We start from the raw sequence: 15,170 nt of genomic DNA, 5'->3' as shown, positions 1-15,170 counted from the left end.
CCTTACATGAATAAATATAATTTTATTTCCATAAATTAAGCTTCCAAATGAAAATAAATACAATCGATTGCGTTTTTTCTCTACGAACTAATAATTAAACTTATTATTATCTTGGATGATGCATTTGATTGTGAAATTGGGAATACAAAATTATACATATCTTTGTAAGTGGAGTTATTATTTAAAAGGAAATAACTTTTGTTAATATAAATTAATTATACTACTGGTGAGTTTGCTGCTTAGTTTGTTGTTTATCATAAGTTCAGATTTTTTATCATTTAAATGTTGATCAATGAATGTGATTGGTTGGACTAATTAATAAATAAACATTTTTTTAAAAATTCGGGGAAAAAAATAATTTTTTTAAAACGTGGGCGAGTCAAAAGTTAGACAAGAAATCGCGAGAATAGCAGTCAAATCTGGCATTCTACGATTTATAACATTTGTGGAATGAGAAAATGTCTCATCGGACTCGGAGTTATTCGAGAATGGATCGGTTAGTACTATTTTAATAAAGGAAGAATGGTATTTTATAAATTAAATTAGTCAGACAGAGGCAAAATTTTATTATATAAATTATTATTCCATTTTTTATAAGGCAGAATTCAATTTATAATTGTTCACATGCTATAATCATAATTGTTCAAAAAAATATCATTAGAGTGGATTATATTTACAATTAAAATTATAATATAATCTTAGAAGTACATATTAGTATTGCATAGACCGTAAAAAATCAAGCGCGAAATCCGGTCTTTTAAATATAATAGAAGTAATTAGAATTACTATTTAAAATAACGATGGTTCGGATAATTTAAAATGAATAATTAGAGTGTAAAATAATTGTATACGATAATCAATGAACAAATCAAGGTAAAAATAATTATGAAGGGCATCCAGGTCGCAAAAAATGCTCGTTTAGATATGAACTTACCTTTGAAAAACATCAGAGTCGCGAGTTTTGACACCGACCAGTAAGGACGTATGCCGCTGATATCTTCGTTATTAGCAATATTACACGTATTAATGGAGCTATCTTTGTCAGAAATTGTTGGAGAGGTTAGAGCTCCCTGCCTAATTTTCTTGGCAAAAGTATTCAAACACAGGGCTACATGGGAATGACAGTTATCGTAAAACAAGTTGTGAACGTGATAATTGTTGTACTCTCTAGAGGATTCCAACAATGATTGGTCCCACAGTTTGGCGGCGATATAATTCAAATCTTGCTTCTCGAGCTGAGAAGAAATTTTCTCAAAGGCGCCCTTGGGGAGGTAGGAAAGCATGATAGAGTCTGGAGTTATGGGATAATATTTAGTGGGCGAACCGAAAGCCATATCATTAACCGATACGTGGTAAGGAGAAGCAAAATCGTATATAATTCCCCGCGTGGATGTTATACCCATGTGCCCGACGAATGGTAGGAACCAAGTTATGAAAGGAATTGGGGTCCACACAAGGCTTGTAGGCGGGAAGGAAAAAGAGGAAGAAGATGGTGCAAGGTTGCCATTTAGTGAGGCGTGAAGTGAATTTTTCGGGCGTTTGCCTACCTCATCGGAATGGTAATGTGTGTTTTCTTCGGAAGAAGAAGGAATGTTAGAGATCGGGGTGAATGTTGATCGAGGTGATATCATTGATTGATTGGTTCCATTATATCTAGATTATTTTTCTAAGAATTAAAATGCTAAAAATTAAATTTTTCTTATATAATATATTAATTAAAACGATTATATAAAGAAAGAAATGAATACAAACATATAATTTAAAAAAAAAATTAACTAAATATAAAAAGATTTACAAAAAACCTATTTATCAAATTTATAATACGGGGTAATGTAAAACGCACTGTGGTGTAAAACTAAAAAAAATGTTATAATAAATATTGAATCTAATTATACATTCGATTAAATAATAATTATCTAATTCGTTATAATAATAAGTCTCTTTAATAACTATATTGTATTAGTAATAGTATATAATAATATAATTAGTGTATATAATATTAATATTTCGTATAAAACGAATTGTCTATTTTTTTTATAAGAAATATAAAAACTTAAAAATCAATTATCAATGCAATTTGTTTCTTATTCTAAAAATAATAATTGACTAAAAATCAAGGAATTAATAGGGCGACGCGACTGATAATGAAATTAGCTAAGTTGACGAGTAAGAAGCGAGGCATACTTGAGCTAAAAGATAAGAATATCAAATCCATATTAGAACATCCCAAAATTGGGCATGGTAATAACTTACATTTAGTCGCCCAACCAACATCATTAAAATGGTTAAACTAAAGGATGGTGGATATAACGACTTTAAAAATGGAGTGAAAGTTTTTAAATAATTATGATTACCAACCTTTTCTAAAATACTTAATTGATTAACAATTACAATTGAATCTATTTTTTTGTGAGTAATTACATTATTGACAATTACTTTTAAATAATTCTATAAAATAAAAATAATATAACAAAAAGGTGAGTTTCGTTTGGTTACAAACATAAGAAATACTCAGAAGCTTTATTGGCTAGTGGAACCTTTAACAATAAAATATAATATATTCGTTGTCTGTGGAAGCACTAAAGGGATATATTTATCAGACAAGAAATACAATATTTTAGCCTGTCCTCTTCAAAAGTTTAAAGGGCACAGAGGAGGGATAACTCTCCTTATTATAAGGGCTGTGCCGATCCACATATTTTTCACCGATCCGATCCGATATTGATTCAAAACCGGTCCGATACCGATATTTATATTATTTTTTACTCCCACACCCTTGAATTATTTGTAATAAGAAATCAATATTTTTTTATGCAAAAAATTGAATTATTGCATTTAATTTAATTTTTTTATTTCTATAATAATTAAAAAAAAGTTTACGGATATTGGTAGTATTAATGAATTTTTCATTATTCCTCCCCGTGAAATTAGAATTCCGCAGATAAGGCATTTTGCAAAATTATCTTTGTCTTTTATAAAATATTTCCATAATTCAGATACCATATTTAAAAAAATTCTTTTATTTAAAGTAGGGATGTACCGATATTTTTTATCGGATCGGGCCGATATTTCACCCATTTTAAGATATAGGTTATCGGCAAATATTATAAAATTTTCCGATCCGATAAGAAATGGCGTTTTTAGCAAAATAAAATATTATAAAATTTTTTAAAAAAGTTATATCTAAAATACCATTTATTTTTATAAATAAAATCAAATTCATTTTTATGTTTAACTTTTTAATAATAATAATTAATTAACATTCTGCCATATTGTTATTTTTTTTGCCCATTCTGTGTATTGTGTGATATTCTCTTCAGAATCTCTTTTTAGTAAAATTGACAGTCCCCATCCCGCAGACTGACCTCTGATAAATTGGAAATTTTGGTATTTCTAAAAAGATATCTTCGATTTACTTATTATGTTAATAGATTAATGTTTACCTATTATATAAATAAGTGATTTATCAATAAAAATATTTTATATACTTTTAAAATTGCAATTGAATTGAATATAAACTATAACTGATCATTATAATATATTTAAATGACATGTTATGGTATAGTTAGATGTTATACTAATAAAAAGTATATTAAAAATTAAAACCATTGGTATCTTTACAGAATACAAAATTAGATAATATCGAATCATCGCCCGATATCAATTTAATATCGGATAGGCTTCTAAGATCGGTACACCCCTAATTTAAAGTATAAATAATAAAATTAGCGTTATTATTTAAAAAGATTTAAAATAAATAAAACTTTAAGTGTTTTTCTATTTTTATAAAAAAAACTTTTAAATTAATACAAATCTATTTTAAAAAATTAATAAAATTTAAGGGGTGTTGTGCATTTACATGTTTAAAACAAATTATTTAGAAAATATTATTAATGTAAGATAAATATCATAAAATAACAAAAAAAAGAAATTAAAAGATCGGATCGAATATGTTTTTACAAGTATCGGCCCGATCCAATATTTTGGAAAACGTTAAATATCAGCTCCAATCCGATATTTAATATCTGCACAGCCCTACTTGTTATGATTTCATTTTAGTAAAAAAAAATCAAAGGCTTTCTCTAATTATTTATTTTAAAGTAATATATTTACAGCTGGGGCTGCACCGATCTACAAATTTTCACCGATTCGATCCGATCTTATAAAAAACCGATCCGATATTACTATATATCTTAAAACAAATATTTCCTAATTTAAAAAAACCAAATAATTTTCGAGAAGGATTATGTTTATTATATTTTTTATTCTCCATAGGTCAATCACCTCATTTAAAATATAAGAAATGTTTATAGCTGAATGTAGTCAATTTTTAAAAATGGTTAGGAGCCAAAAAAATATTACCTAAGCCTCAAAATTTCGCCAATAGATATGCAAACCTTTCTGTCATCTGTGAGCCCAAACTTGGGTAATTTTATTTTGATTAAAATCTTCAGTTAGCCGTTTTCAAAAATCGGCTAAATTGAATCGTTAACAACGCTAGCTGATGTTGTTAGATATGTTTAAACACGTTTCTTGTTGCAGATAATATAACAAATGTTTAGCAACATTATCTTAAATAATTTGATTCTTTTTTAAAACATTACAAATAAAATGAATTTTGGTTCCTTTTATTAATATAATATATTATAAAATTATGTATAAAATAAAATAATTATATATACAATCATAAAATAACCACCCAGACATACAATCATTTAGCAAAAAAAATTCAAATATTTATTATCCTTTGCAGAAGTAAAAAAATGAGAGAGTAAGAGTTTTATCAGAGTTAAAAAAACAATTATCCAGGAAATTCACTTATTTTCTTCTAATTGGAGAAGCACATTCTCCTAGACATTACCTCTTTTATTGAATTTATTTACAAATATTTTTATTTGTTGTGAACAAAAGTAAGTTGCCAGAGTTAAATGTAAAAAATAGTAAGGCCAATACTTTTTAATGTAAAAGAGCTATTGGACAAAATTATGACAACATTTTAGAAAACATAATATTGATATTTTGTTTTTTTAACATACAAAAGTGATATATGATGAATAAGGATTGAATCATATATCCTTTCACCTGCTTATAAATCTCCCTTATACTTAATTATTCTTAAAAAACTTCTTAACTGTAGCACAAGACCATACCTATCTTTCATTTTTTATGAATTTAAATTATTTTAAAAAAATCTATGGACAGAACCTATCTAAGGTTAAAATTAAGGAAATAAAATAATAATTAGAAATCTAGAATTTACCTTGCAATTCAATACTATAAAATCAACTTACCTTTTTTGAGGCTTTCAAAAATAAATTTATAAGTACTAAGCAAAGTTTTGATATAATAAGAATAAAAAAAGTTCTTCATCTTCCCTCCAACATATCTATAAGTGATTGCAATAGTAGATAAAATTTTAAAATATTTTTCTCAAAACCCTATTTAATCACCTTTTTACATCAAGAACAATTTGACTCCAAGCTGCCAAATAATTAACTAAATAATATACTTACTATTATAGTATAAAATATCAAATGTTAATTAATTAGAATCATAAAATAAAGATGTTTATGATTAAAAATTACTCCTTATTTCTTGTAATAACTTATAATTACAAATTAATATTTCCCCTTTGTAATCAATTACAATTTTAACAAATCACATATTAACAATGCTCAATCCTGAGGGGGATAACAAGTTTTACCACTGGGTTCCCAAGCCCAAGGCTTTTGAGAAAGCTACTACTTAGATTAATGAATTTATTTCTTAACACTTTTTATAATATTTTCTGTATAATAATTTCATCTATGGTTATATATAGCCTTTCTGGAGATTATTGAAAAAATGATTAATTTAGGAGCATGAAGAATAAGCTCTAAAAATATATTCTGTATATTTTAATGAAAAATAAAAATTATAAAAAAAATAAAGTCCAGGCTGGTCCAAAAACCAAAATTTTAAAATAAGGTTTGCACAGTCTGTTTTAAAAATTTAAAAAGTCCAATTAAACCAAATCTAACTTCAGAAAGACATACTAAGGCAGTGGGTTACTGCTCTTTAAGCCTAATAGTTTACACTATCAAAAAAAATCCAGATCTATTGAAACATATAATATAATTTGCAATTTAATAAAAATTAGACAATTATTTAAGAATCCGACCATTGAATATGATTATAACATAAATTTAAAATAATTACTTTTAAACAACTAATTGAAAATCTACAAATAAAATGTTCTAAATTTAAACCCTAATGAATAATAGAAAATATACTATTTTTATAGAAACAAAAAATGTTTATTACTTGGCTAAAATTAATGTAGAATTTTAATCATTTTATCTTAGAAAATATTTTTAAACCATATGAAAAAATGAGTGACAAACATCATATGCAAAATTATATAATTTTTTTTTAGTAAATTATAAGTATAATGTTATTTTAATATTATCAAGGAAATAAAACTAGTTTATGATTTTAATATTATGCTTGAAATTTAATTATTATTGTCCTACCTTTAAGATGAAAGCATACCTAGAGAAAAAATGTATTTTTCTTCAAACATTCATTAAAACCATATGATGGAAAGACCGAAACGGGAAAATGCTGGAAATAGAATGGCAGTATTGCTAGAGAAAGAGGACGAAGATGACTTTTATAAAAATGTCTATGGAGGCTTTAAAGATGTTTGTAATAGTTTTCAATATAATATATTTTTGTTAGGAAGAAAATGATATCGAATTTGAATCTGGCATGGAAGATAGCACTGATATATCAGATTCTGATATCAGTATTAGTGAGGATGATGCTTCTTATGATTCTTCTGAAATGTTGGAAAAAGAGGAAAAGCTTTCAAAAATATCAATGGTTAAGGTATATACATGAACACTATTATTTTATGAAATACTAATAATATTTTAATATAGGCTGCAATGAAAAAGTCAACCAGTTTGTTTGAAAAAAAACTTGTTAAACCTAAAGATTTAGAAAAAAATGAAATTGAGGAAAGTGCATCAAGTCTTTCTTCTGGTATAAGAAGGATAAATAACCTTTATTTCAATTTTTTATAGAAAGGATGGAAGTTAGATTATCAACATTAATTAAATCAGAAACAACTAAACAAAATCATATCAAAACAATAGAAAGATCACAAAAAATTAAAGAAAAGAGAGCAGATAGCTATAATCATTTTAATGAGACGATGTCACAAGCACAACTCTTAGAACAAGCAAAAAAAATGGAGCTTATTAATTTAAAGTCATTAGGTAATAAAATTATTTCAAATGCTTCTGATATATTTTTCAGAGGCATGACTAAAATACACACCCCCGATAACTACTTGCCCCCTATCAAAGTTAATATAAATTATATTAGTACAGAATTGTATTTAGCTTCATAAGATGAGTTAGAAAATGTTTTTTTTATTTAAAAAAAAATGGCAACTTAGTAAAATTTTTAAGAAATTAAGTATTTTTTCAAAATCTTAATAAGTTATTAATAATTTATAAACTTAGTATTAACATTTTTTGATTCCTTTTAATAAGCTATATATGATCTGCATTTATTTTTTATATATTAAACTTCTTCGATAGGGGGTGCGTAGTTTAGTCAATAATAATTTTTTAAAAATTTTACTATGTTAAAAAATTTTTTTTTCTAAATCATCTTATAAAGCTAAATACGATTCCGTAATAATATAATTTAAATTAAGCTTCTTTGATAGGGGGCACATAGTTTTTGGGCATGTATTTTAATCATGCCCATTTTTGAGCTGTGCTGATCCAAAATTTTTTCACCAATCTGATCCTTTATTTTTCTATATTACTAAAAACTGATCTGATTTATATTGATCTTAATTACCCTCTATCTTTGTATCAATTCATAAAAATATCAATATTTCCCATTTTAAAAAAAACAGCACTAATTTTCATGAATGATTTAGTGTATTTTGGTTTTGCTAACTCTAGCTGTTTAACAACACTAGCTGAATGTTACTCATTAGATATTTTAAAATTCTTTTCTTGTTGCAGATAATATAACAAAAAATTTTGTAAATTTTTTTTATAGCTTACATCTTTTTGGGTGGTTAGCTTTCAATATCTATTTCCATTTTATATTATTCATACAATCATTTTATTCAATTTTTATTTAGTGATATTGGCCTTACTTTCCTTTTTAAGCATAAATGTATTTTATTATCCTTAGCCTTGATTAACATTATGATAAATTAGTTTTTACATTTTAAATATATTAACCCTTTACCACATGATGTTTGCAATAAGTTAGAAAAAATTATCAGGTATTCCCTTTGACATATTAATCGATAATTGATTAAAATTTTTTTTTTATTTTGACCATAATAATGTATGTTACATATAAGTCACAAATTGTTTAAAATTTAACAAACAATTTATTGTATTTTATATATTGGTATGAAATAAAATAAAACATTTTTTATTTGCATGGAAACATAGTGCGCATTGGCTTCAAGCATTTTACAGGTGTAACGCCTTTACATAGTGGATTTTGCACCTGATTCTGGTTCTGTTGTTGGTCTTTTTTCAGAAGCATTTTCCTGCTCAGAATATAGTTCAAAATCATAGGCAAATCCTGATCCACCGCAAAGAATGAAGAATTTAAAGCCCCATTTATGAGGCTTCATTGGCATATATTGTTTTAAATGTATACGATAGTTGAGCAAATTTGCTCATCGATTGATAAGTATTCCTCTTTAGGAATTGTACGAAACCTATCTTGAAAGTGTTTCACAATTGAGACTACTTTTATAAGCCTATTATGGCCTGGTTGACCTTTTGCAATAGAATTATTATTGTCATTAAAATGAAGAATGGATCGAATGCTTTCAAATTTAGTGATAGTCATCGTCTTTTTTATAAGATCATTGCCAATTACATCTTTCCAATAGTCTCTTATGGATGGTAATTGGACATGAGAATATTAATTCCAATGAATTTCCTTAACTCCATTATAGAAATTTTTATAGGTTTGTTAATATTTTTTATTGCTGCATATTTGGTTGATTCGAGAACTACTAAATCTAGGAAATTATCATTCAAAAAATATGATAAACATTGATAGGGAGTATGTAAAGCCAGTATCTCGCTGGATAAAGTGGACTTTCCATTGAATTTTAGATAAATTTTAGAAATTTTTTTCCTTCCATATTATATCTCTTCGTCTATTTATAGTAGTAAAATTATCTGAAAATGTTGAATTATCATCCTCATTATCGTGGCCATTTTCTAAAAAACTGTCATCAGAAGAGTAATCATATGATGAAATCATATTAGAGTCTTATTAGTAACATATATATATATATTCGATTAAAAAATTTTTAATTAAATTTTTTTAAAATATAAAAACGGAAAAGAATATGGAAATATTTTAGTTATCTGCTTCATATTTTTTTGAAAAATAAAATCAGAGTTTAATTTAAAAAAAACGTAATTAAAAATTACGAAAAATGTCAATTTTGAAATATAGGAAACAGCTGGCATTAAATACTCGCACATTAAATAAATATAAGAATTTCTATTTAAAAAATGATTTTTCTAAAAAAGGAATGTTACTTATAAGACACAATTAAAATTTTCGCGCCAAGATAATTTGCGCGGTAAAATAGGTCGGAAAATTTACTGTGACTGATTAGTAGTCATATGTAATAAAGGGTTTTTAAGGCTGCACCGATATTTAGCGCTTTCAAAAATATTGCACTGAGCAGATATTTTTTATCTATCTGACTTTTTTATTGTTTTGGATTATTTTATGATTGTATATTTAAAAATTAATGAAAGGAACTAAAATACAATTTATTCAAAAATACTTTTGTATTTTCCATGTGGACATAAATAGGATATGACTAATATAAATTTTGTTAGCAAATAAAAAAAAAGTGATCGCATCAAATTCTAGTGTTAACAAGCTATATAAACTGAAAAATAATTAATTTTGACTGAAATATCAAAATGCGATGATGGGCTAAAAATATGTATAAGCACGATATTTCATAAAGAATTTACAGGGGGACATAATAATTCTATAGAAACCCTCAAAAATTTAACCTCAGAAAAATATCAATAATGGAAATATTGGTCAAAGTTTCTGGGCCTGCTACAAAAAATATACCCTTGCCCATATTTACTAACACTCTTAAGAGTTGTGAAAACAAATAATTTCACCTTCCATTCATAAGCACTGCACAAGGTTATAGAGGAACAGCCACACGATTTACCCACCTTGAGTATATACCTGTGCTTAATAGTAAGTTGCAAAGTGCCCAATTAGCTCATTATGCTTCCATTTTTTGAATAATCTTTTGGAATTTTATCATTTTATAGTTTTAAAAATAGATTATGAATAGTGTAACAATAAACTATTTATAATAAAATTAATAATATTATAATTTTTATTATATACCTGTTTTTAAAATTTATTTTAGGGATCCAAACCGAAACGAATATCGGTTCGGTTCAGGTTCGAATAAAAATAACGGTTCAAGGTTCAGGTTCGCTTCGTATAAAAAATAAAAATATTGGTTCCATTTGAAACTCTAAAAACCTATTTGAAAATTTTTGTATTCAAACCTACATTCGAATTGTATATAGAAAAGAATATTTTTTTATTTTATCAAGTAAAAACATAAACATAAAACCTTCAATTAATTGCATATTATAAAATAATATATATTTGTTATAAATATAACAAATAAATATAATTGATTAATTTTAATATGAACAACAATATTTAACTTTATTTATTTAAATATTTTTATTATACCGCACAATTAATATATTTTCAGGATTCGTCTCACTCAAATATTACATCTATTAGGAGATAGCATAGGCGTAGCCAGGGAAGGGAGCCAGGGGAAATTCCCCCCCCTTCAGAAATTTATCACTTTTTGTAAATATCATTTTAAGCTAATAAAAAATATCCCCCTTAGTCCTCCCCCCACTCCCTAACCCCCAAAAATGTATACATATATCTTAAACAATAATTTGAAAGAAAGAATGTAAAAGTGGATATTTTTTTATAAAACTATTTATCATAATTTATACATTTTTGGAAAAATAAATTTATAAATATATAAAATGAACCAAAAGTGTTTTTTTAATAAATGGAATATAAGCCAAAGATAAGTCTTAAGACAAAAGTGAAATGTATTATAATTATTAATAATAGATCCATAAAATTACTAAATAATATATTATATCAAATATAATTTTTTATAAAGTGAGTAATTTTAATTTATTTATCTTAATAAAAGTAAAATATAATTATAAAACTATTGATAAAATTAAATAAAAAAATTAAAGCACAATACAAACATTGGAATATTATATGTCGTAGATTTACAGTATATCAAATTTTATCAATTATCATATGACAATCAAGTAATTTTTACCAATATAGCGAATTATATATTTTACAGAAAACTATAAAATATCTTTAAAAGACATTGTGGAATGAATTATGAAGATTAATTTTTAATATCATTTTTTATTTAAAATAAATAGATGGCGTTAAATAATTGAACCCAAATTATTGCAATATTTATTATTAAGAGCATTGATTAGTAAATTGTTAAAATATTAACTGTAATATATTCTCTAACTGTCAAATATGTCTGTAAAAGTGGAATTTTACCTAGTATTTTATAACTTATATAATAGAGGAATATCAACTATATGTCTTTCTTTTTATAAATAAATTTCTTATACTCGTTTGGAATAAATTATTACTATGCTTTTATATTAATGTATACAAAAGTAATTTATTATATTTTATATAGTAAAAATATATTTTATATTTGTTCCAGGCTTATTTTTTTATTAAAATTAACTTCCTATCTTGTAAAAATATTTTATGACTATAGGCCCGCCCAAAATGGGGTCAGGTGGCGAAGCCCCCAGTAATTTTTTAATTTCCCCCCTAAGGAAAATCCTGGCTACGTCTATGGGAGATAGTATAAATTTAATTGTTGAAAAACATTTTTCCTCACTAACTTAGGTAGCCGGCATTGCCAGTATGATATCAGATTTGATGTGTCATTTATAAAACTGACTATATGTAAATAATTTATATATTGGATTTAATTTTTCCCTACGCATTATAATTTATAAGCTTAAAATATTTAAAAAATGTTGTAAAATGACAATATACTAAAGTTTATAAAAATTATGACTGATACTTATCAATCAAATGTGATTGATAATAATCCTTAAAACAATTCGAATATAATTAAATGTTTACAATAATTAATAACTTACACATTTTTTTATAAGCATAAATCTTGAGGCTCGAACCGGTTCAGATGCATTTTATCGGTTCGGTTTAGGTTCGGCTAGATTTTTTTAGTGGTTTAGGTTCGATAAAATATACCGGGTTTTAGCGGTTTGATGGTTTGGTTCAGTTTCGGTTTGGATCCCTGATTTATTTTATAATATTACTGGGGCTGTACCAATCATTTTTTTCACTTATCTAGTCCAGCCGATATATTCTCATTTTTATTTACCATATATTCTACGCAAAAAAATTAACTATAAACTATAGACTGAAAACCTTGAAAATGTTTATTTCTCATGACCCAAGCCATATTTGGTGCATTGTCACGAATTAATAAATTAATTTTTTTTAATTCCTCAATTTAACACGATAAAATATTGGTAATAGCTATGGCCGAATGACTCGAATATTTTAAAATCTACTTCTTGTTGAAAGTGGTATCACATTTTTAACGTTTTATTTTAATTTAAATTCGATTTTTTATAAGCTACAAATAAATTAAATTTCGGGTCCTTTTATTTTAATATTATTATTAGAAAATTATGGATAAAACAAAAATATGATTTACAATTATAAATATTTTAGTGGCAATGTGTTATTTTTTCAGCCTTTAATCATAATTTAAGTGCGTTTTTTAAATATTAAGATCTGATTGTACCGGAAATGCATTCCAGCATGTTTAGAATACCTTTCTTTTGAATTGTAGACAATTTTAGACAATTTTGCCATTAATCTTTGAGTTATTTATAATTTATAAATTTATTAATGAATTGATTACTTTTTTTAAAAAAAATCATTTTATGCAAATAATATTGCTATTTATTTCTCCATTTAACTTAGAAACTTACCAAAACAAGGAAGCAGAACTTAAGAAAAAGGCGCGTTCTTTTAAAAAACGACATCAACTCGAAAATTTTATCCGTTTTTTATCAACGTCGAGACACAAAATACAGAATAATTTGATTCCAGATCCAACTATCGAGTTATTTGAAGATAAAAAAATACTTAAATATAAAATATTGCTTATATCTTATAGATAAATGTTTTATGTAATTCTTTACAGAATGGATATAGAAACATATATTTCCCGAGATGAAAAAAATCCTATCAATAATATCGATCTCGATAAAAATTTACCTTCCAACGATATTCCAACATCGCAAAATTTTTTGGTTTTTAGCGACGAAAAAAGTTACGAATCTTATTTTTCGCTCAACAATGCCAATCAAACAAAATCGATCGATAGGGATCACGAGAAAATTTGCGAAATAACGGGCAAAGTCGCCAAGTACACTGACCCACTCACCAAAAAACCTTATTACGACGTCGAGGCGTTCAAGAAATTACGGTTGTTGTATCGAGAGAAATGAAAAAAAAAACTATTTTTATTTTATAATGTATATACTTTTTTGTAAATATATTGACAAGATAAATTAATTTTATATATAAGATAATTAAGAAGTTATCAATATGAATAGTATCTATCCAATTTTTTTGTAAATGTTAGATAGTTCACTCTTAACACAAATGTGAGCGAGCGCATGTTGGGATACGAATAGTTTTAATGATATTGCTCTTTTCCTCGAAAAAGAAATGAAAAATAGTTTGAATCTTGTGTTTGTCCACAAAGTTATTCGGTATAGATTATATCCTTTTAATTAAAGCGCCTTTAAAAGTAGCCTTGTATTATTTTGATTTAATTAATAATAATTTTTAGAAATAATTAAAAAGATTTATAGTTCCTGTTCTAAATAATTTTTTTTAAAGATGGTAGTTTCGATTCCTAAGTATTTTTCTAAAAACGGACTTCCAGTTTCAAACTCCGTTTTTAATTCTGCATATATTCAACAAGATAACCATTCATTAAATTAAATATACCCAAACCGAGCAGTGGATAATAGTGAGATGAAATATTTGTTATTTAATTCATATTTTTTTCAAATTATTCGCAAATTGCAACATGCTTGGTGCGTCATTTCTAAGTGAATGAAAAGTTAATGATGGCAAACTACGGTTTAAATTAATAGTTTTGGGCAAAAAAGGGGGAAGAATTAATTCGTTCATAACCAATCCATAAAGATTTTTTAAACTGAATTAATAAAAGAAGGCTAGTAAAATACAGGAACTCTGCCGGCCTAAAAAAACAACATTTCTTTAAGCAGAATTAATTTTAAAAATAGATTGTCATTTCCGAAGATTCGCCCGCCTTTTTCCTTCTACTCGTTCTTACTTTATCGCCTTGATCAGGTATTTTTCATTTTTACGCCTGGTTTATAATCATCGTTTTCATTATCAATACTATTGCTTTCGCCCAAATGAGGTAAGACCAAAATGCTCATTTCCTCATATAATTTGAAAAATGTACTCGAAAAATTATTCGTATATGAAAAGCGTAATACTAGTGTATGAAGATAGTTGTGTAAAAGGTAATCATTGAAAAATCAAAGTCGATGTTTCTTGGAACTGAAACAAAACGAGAATATGACCCGACTCGCGGGCATATTTTAGGCATTGCTTAATCATTTATTGAAAAAAAAAATCATGTTTTATTAATTCATCATGAAAATCATTGTCAGTCTAAGGTAAAAGGTTGCGATTCAGTTACGGTTTAAAGAAAATACAAAGGTTATTCTTCAGGTTTTGATGTTTTGTAATATTTATATCAAATTTTCTTAAATAAAAATATAAAAAGACACATAACTTGGATATAATATTTATTTGATAAGAGCGAAAAATTGATAAATATTTGGTTAGAAGGGTTTAGATCTTATTATTTATAGTATATACTTGAATTCAATCGGATACAACAACTAAACGGATTAATTAATATTTATTTCTAATAATTTAAACGCCAAAAAAGAAATTAC

At 25.8% G+C, this 15,170-nt stretch overlaps 2 protein-coding genes across 5 annotated transcripts; one reads left to right on the top strand and one right to left on the bottom strand.

The window, feature by feature from the left end:
- Positions 1-637: 637 nt before the first annotated feature.
- On the bottom strand, positions 638-6,526 carry LOC135929419 (transmembrane protein 222-like). 4 transcript variants are annotated; one of them, XM_065465986.1, is made up of 2 exons: positions 6,513-6,526; positions 638-1,666 (listed from the first exon to the last, which is right to left on the bottom strand). In XM_065465986.1, the coding sequence occupies exon 2, from the start codon at positions 1,629-1,631 to the stop codon at positions 828-830; it is 804 nt and encodes a 267-aa protein (XP_065322058.1). In that variant the 5' UTR covers positions 1,632-1,666; positions 6,513-6,526; the 3' UTR covers positions 638-827. The 4 variants fall into 4 exon arrangements, with proteins under 4 accessions (XP_065322058.1, XP_065322057.1, XP_065322059.1 ...); XM_065465985.1 differs by lacking the exon at positions 6,513-6,526 and adding an exon at positions 6,304-6,351; XM_065465987.1 differs by lacking the exon at positions 6,513-6,526 and adding an exon at positions 6,199-6,216.
- Positions 6,527-6,543: 17 nt separating this feature from the next.
- Positions 6,544-13,792, top strand: LOC135929418 (vacuolar protein sorting-associated protein 72 homolog). The gene is made up of 6 exons (XM_065465984.1): positions 6,544-6,683; positions 6,721-6,870; positions 6,924-7,026; positions 7,068-7,262; positions 13,144-13,285; positions 13,367-13,792. The coding sequence occupies exons 1-6, from the start codon at positions 6,576-6,578 to the stop codon at positions 13,671-13,673; spliced, it is 1,005 nt and encodes a 334-aa protein (XP_065322056.1). The 5' UTR covers positions 6,544-6,575; the 3' UTR covers positions 13,674-13,792.
- Positions 13,793-15,170: the final 1,378 nt, after the last annotated feature.

Source organism: Gordionus sp. m RMFG-2023, chromosome 5, assembly GCF_954871325.1.
Source record: "Gordionus sp. m RMFG-2023 chromosome 5, tfGorSpeb1-WG-v2, whole genome shotgun sequence".
Classification (NCBI taxonomy): domain Eukaryota; kingdom Metazoa; phylum Nematomorpha; class Gordioida; order Chordodea; family Parachordodidae; genus Gordionus; species Gordionus sp. m RMFG-2023.
This window is presented reverse-complemented; position numbering and strand designations above follow the sequence as displayed.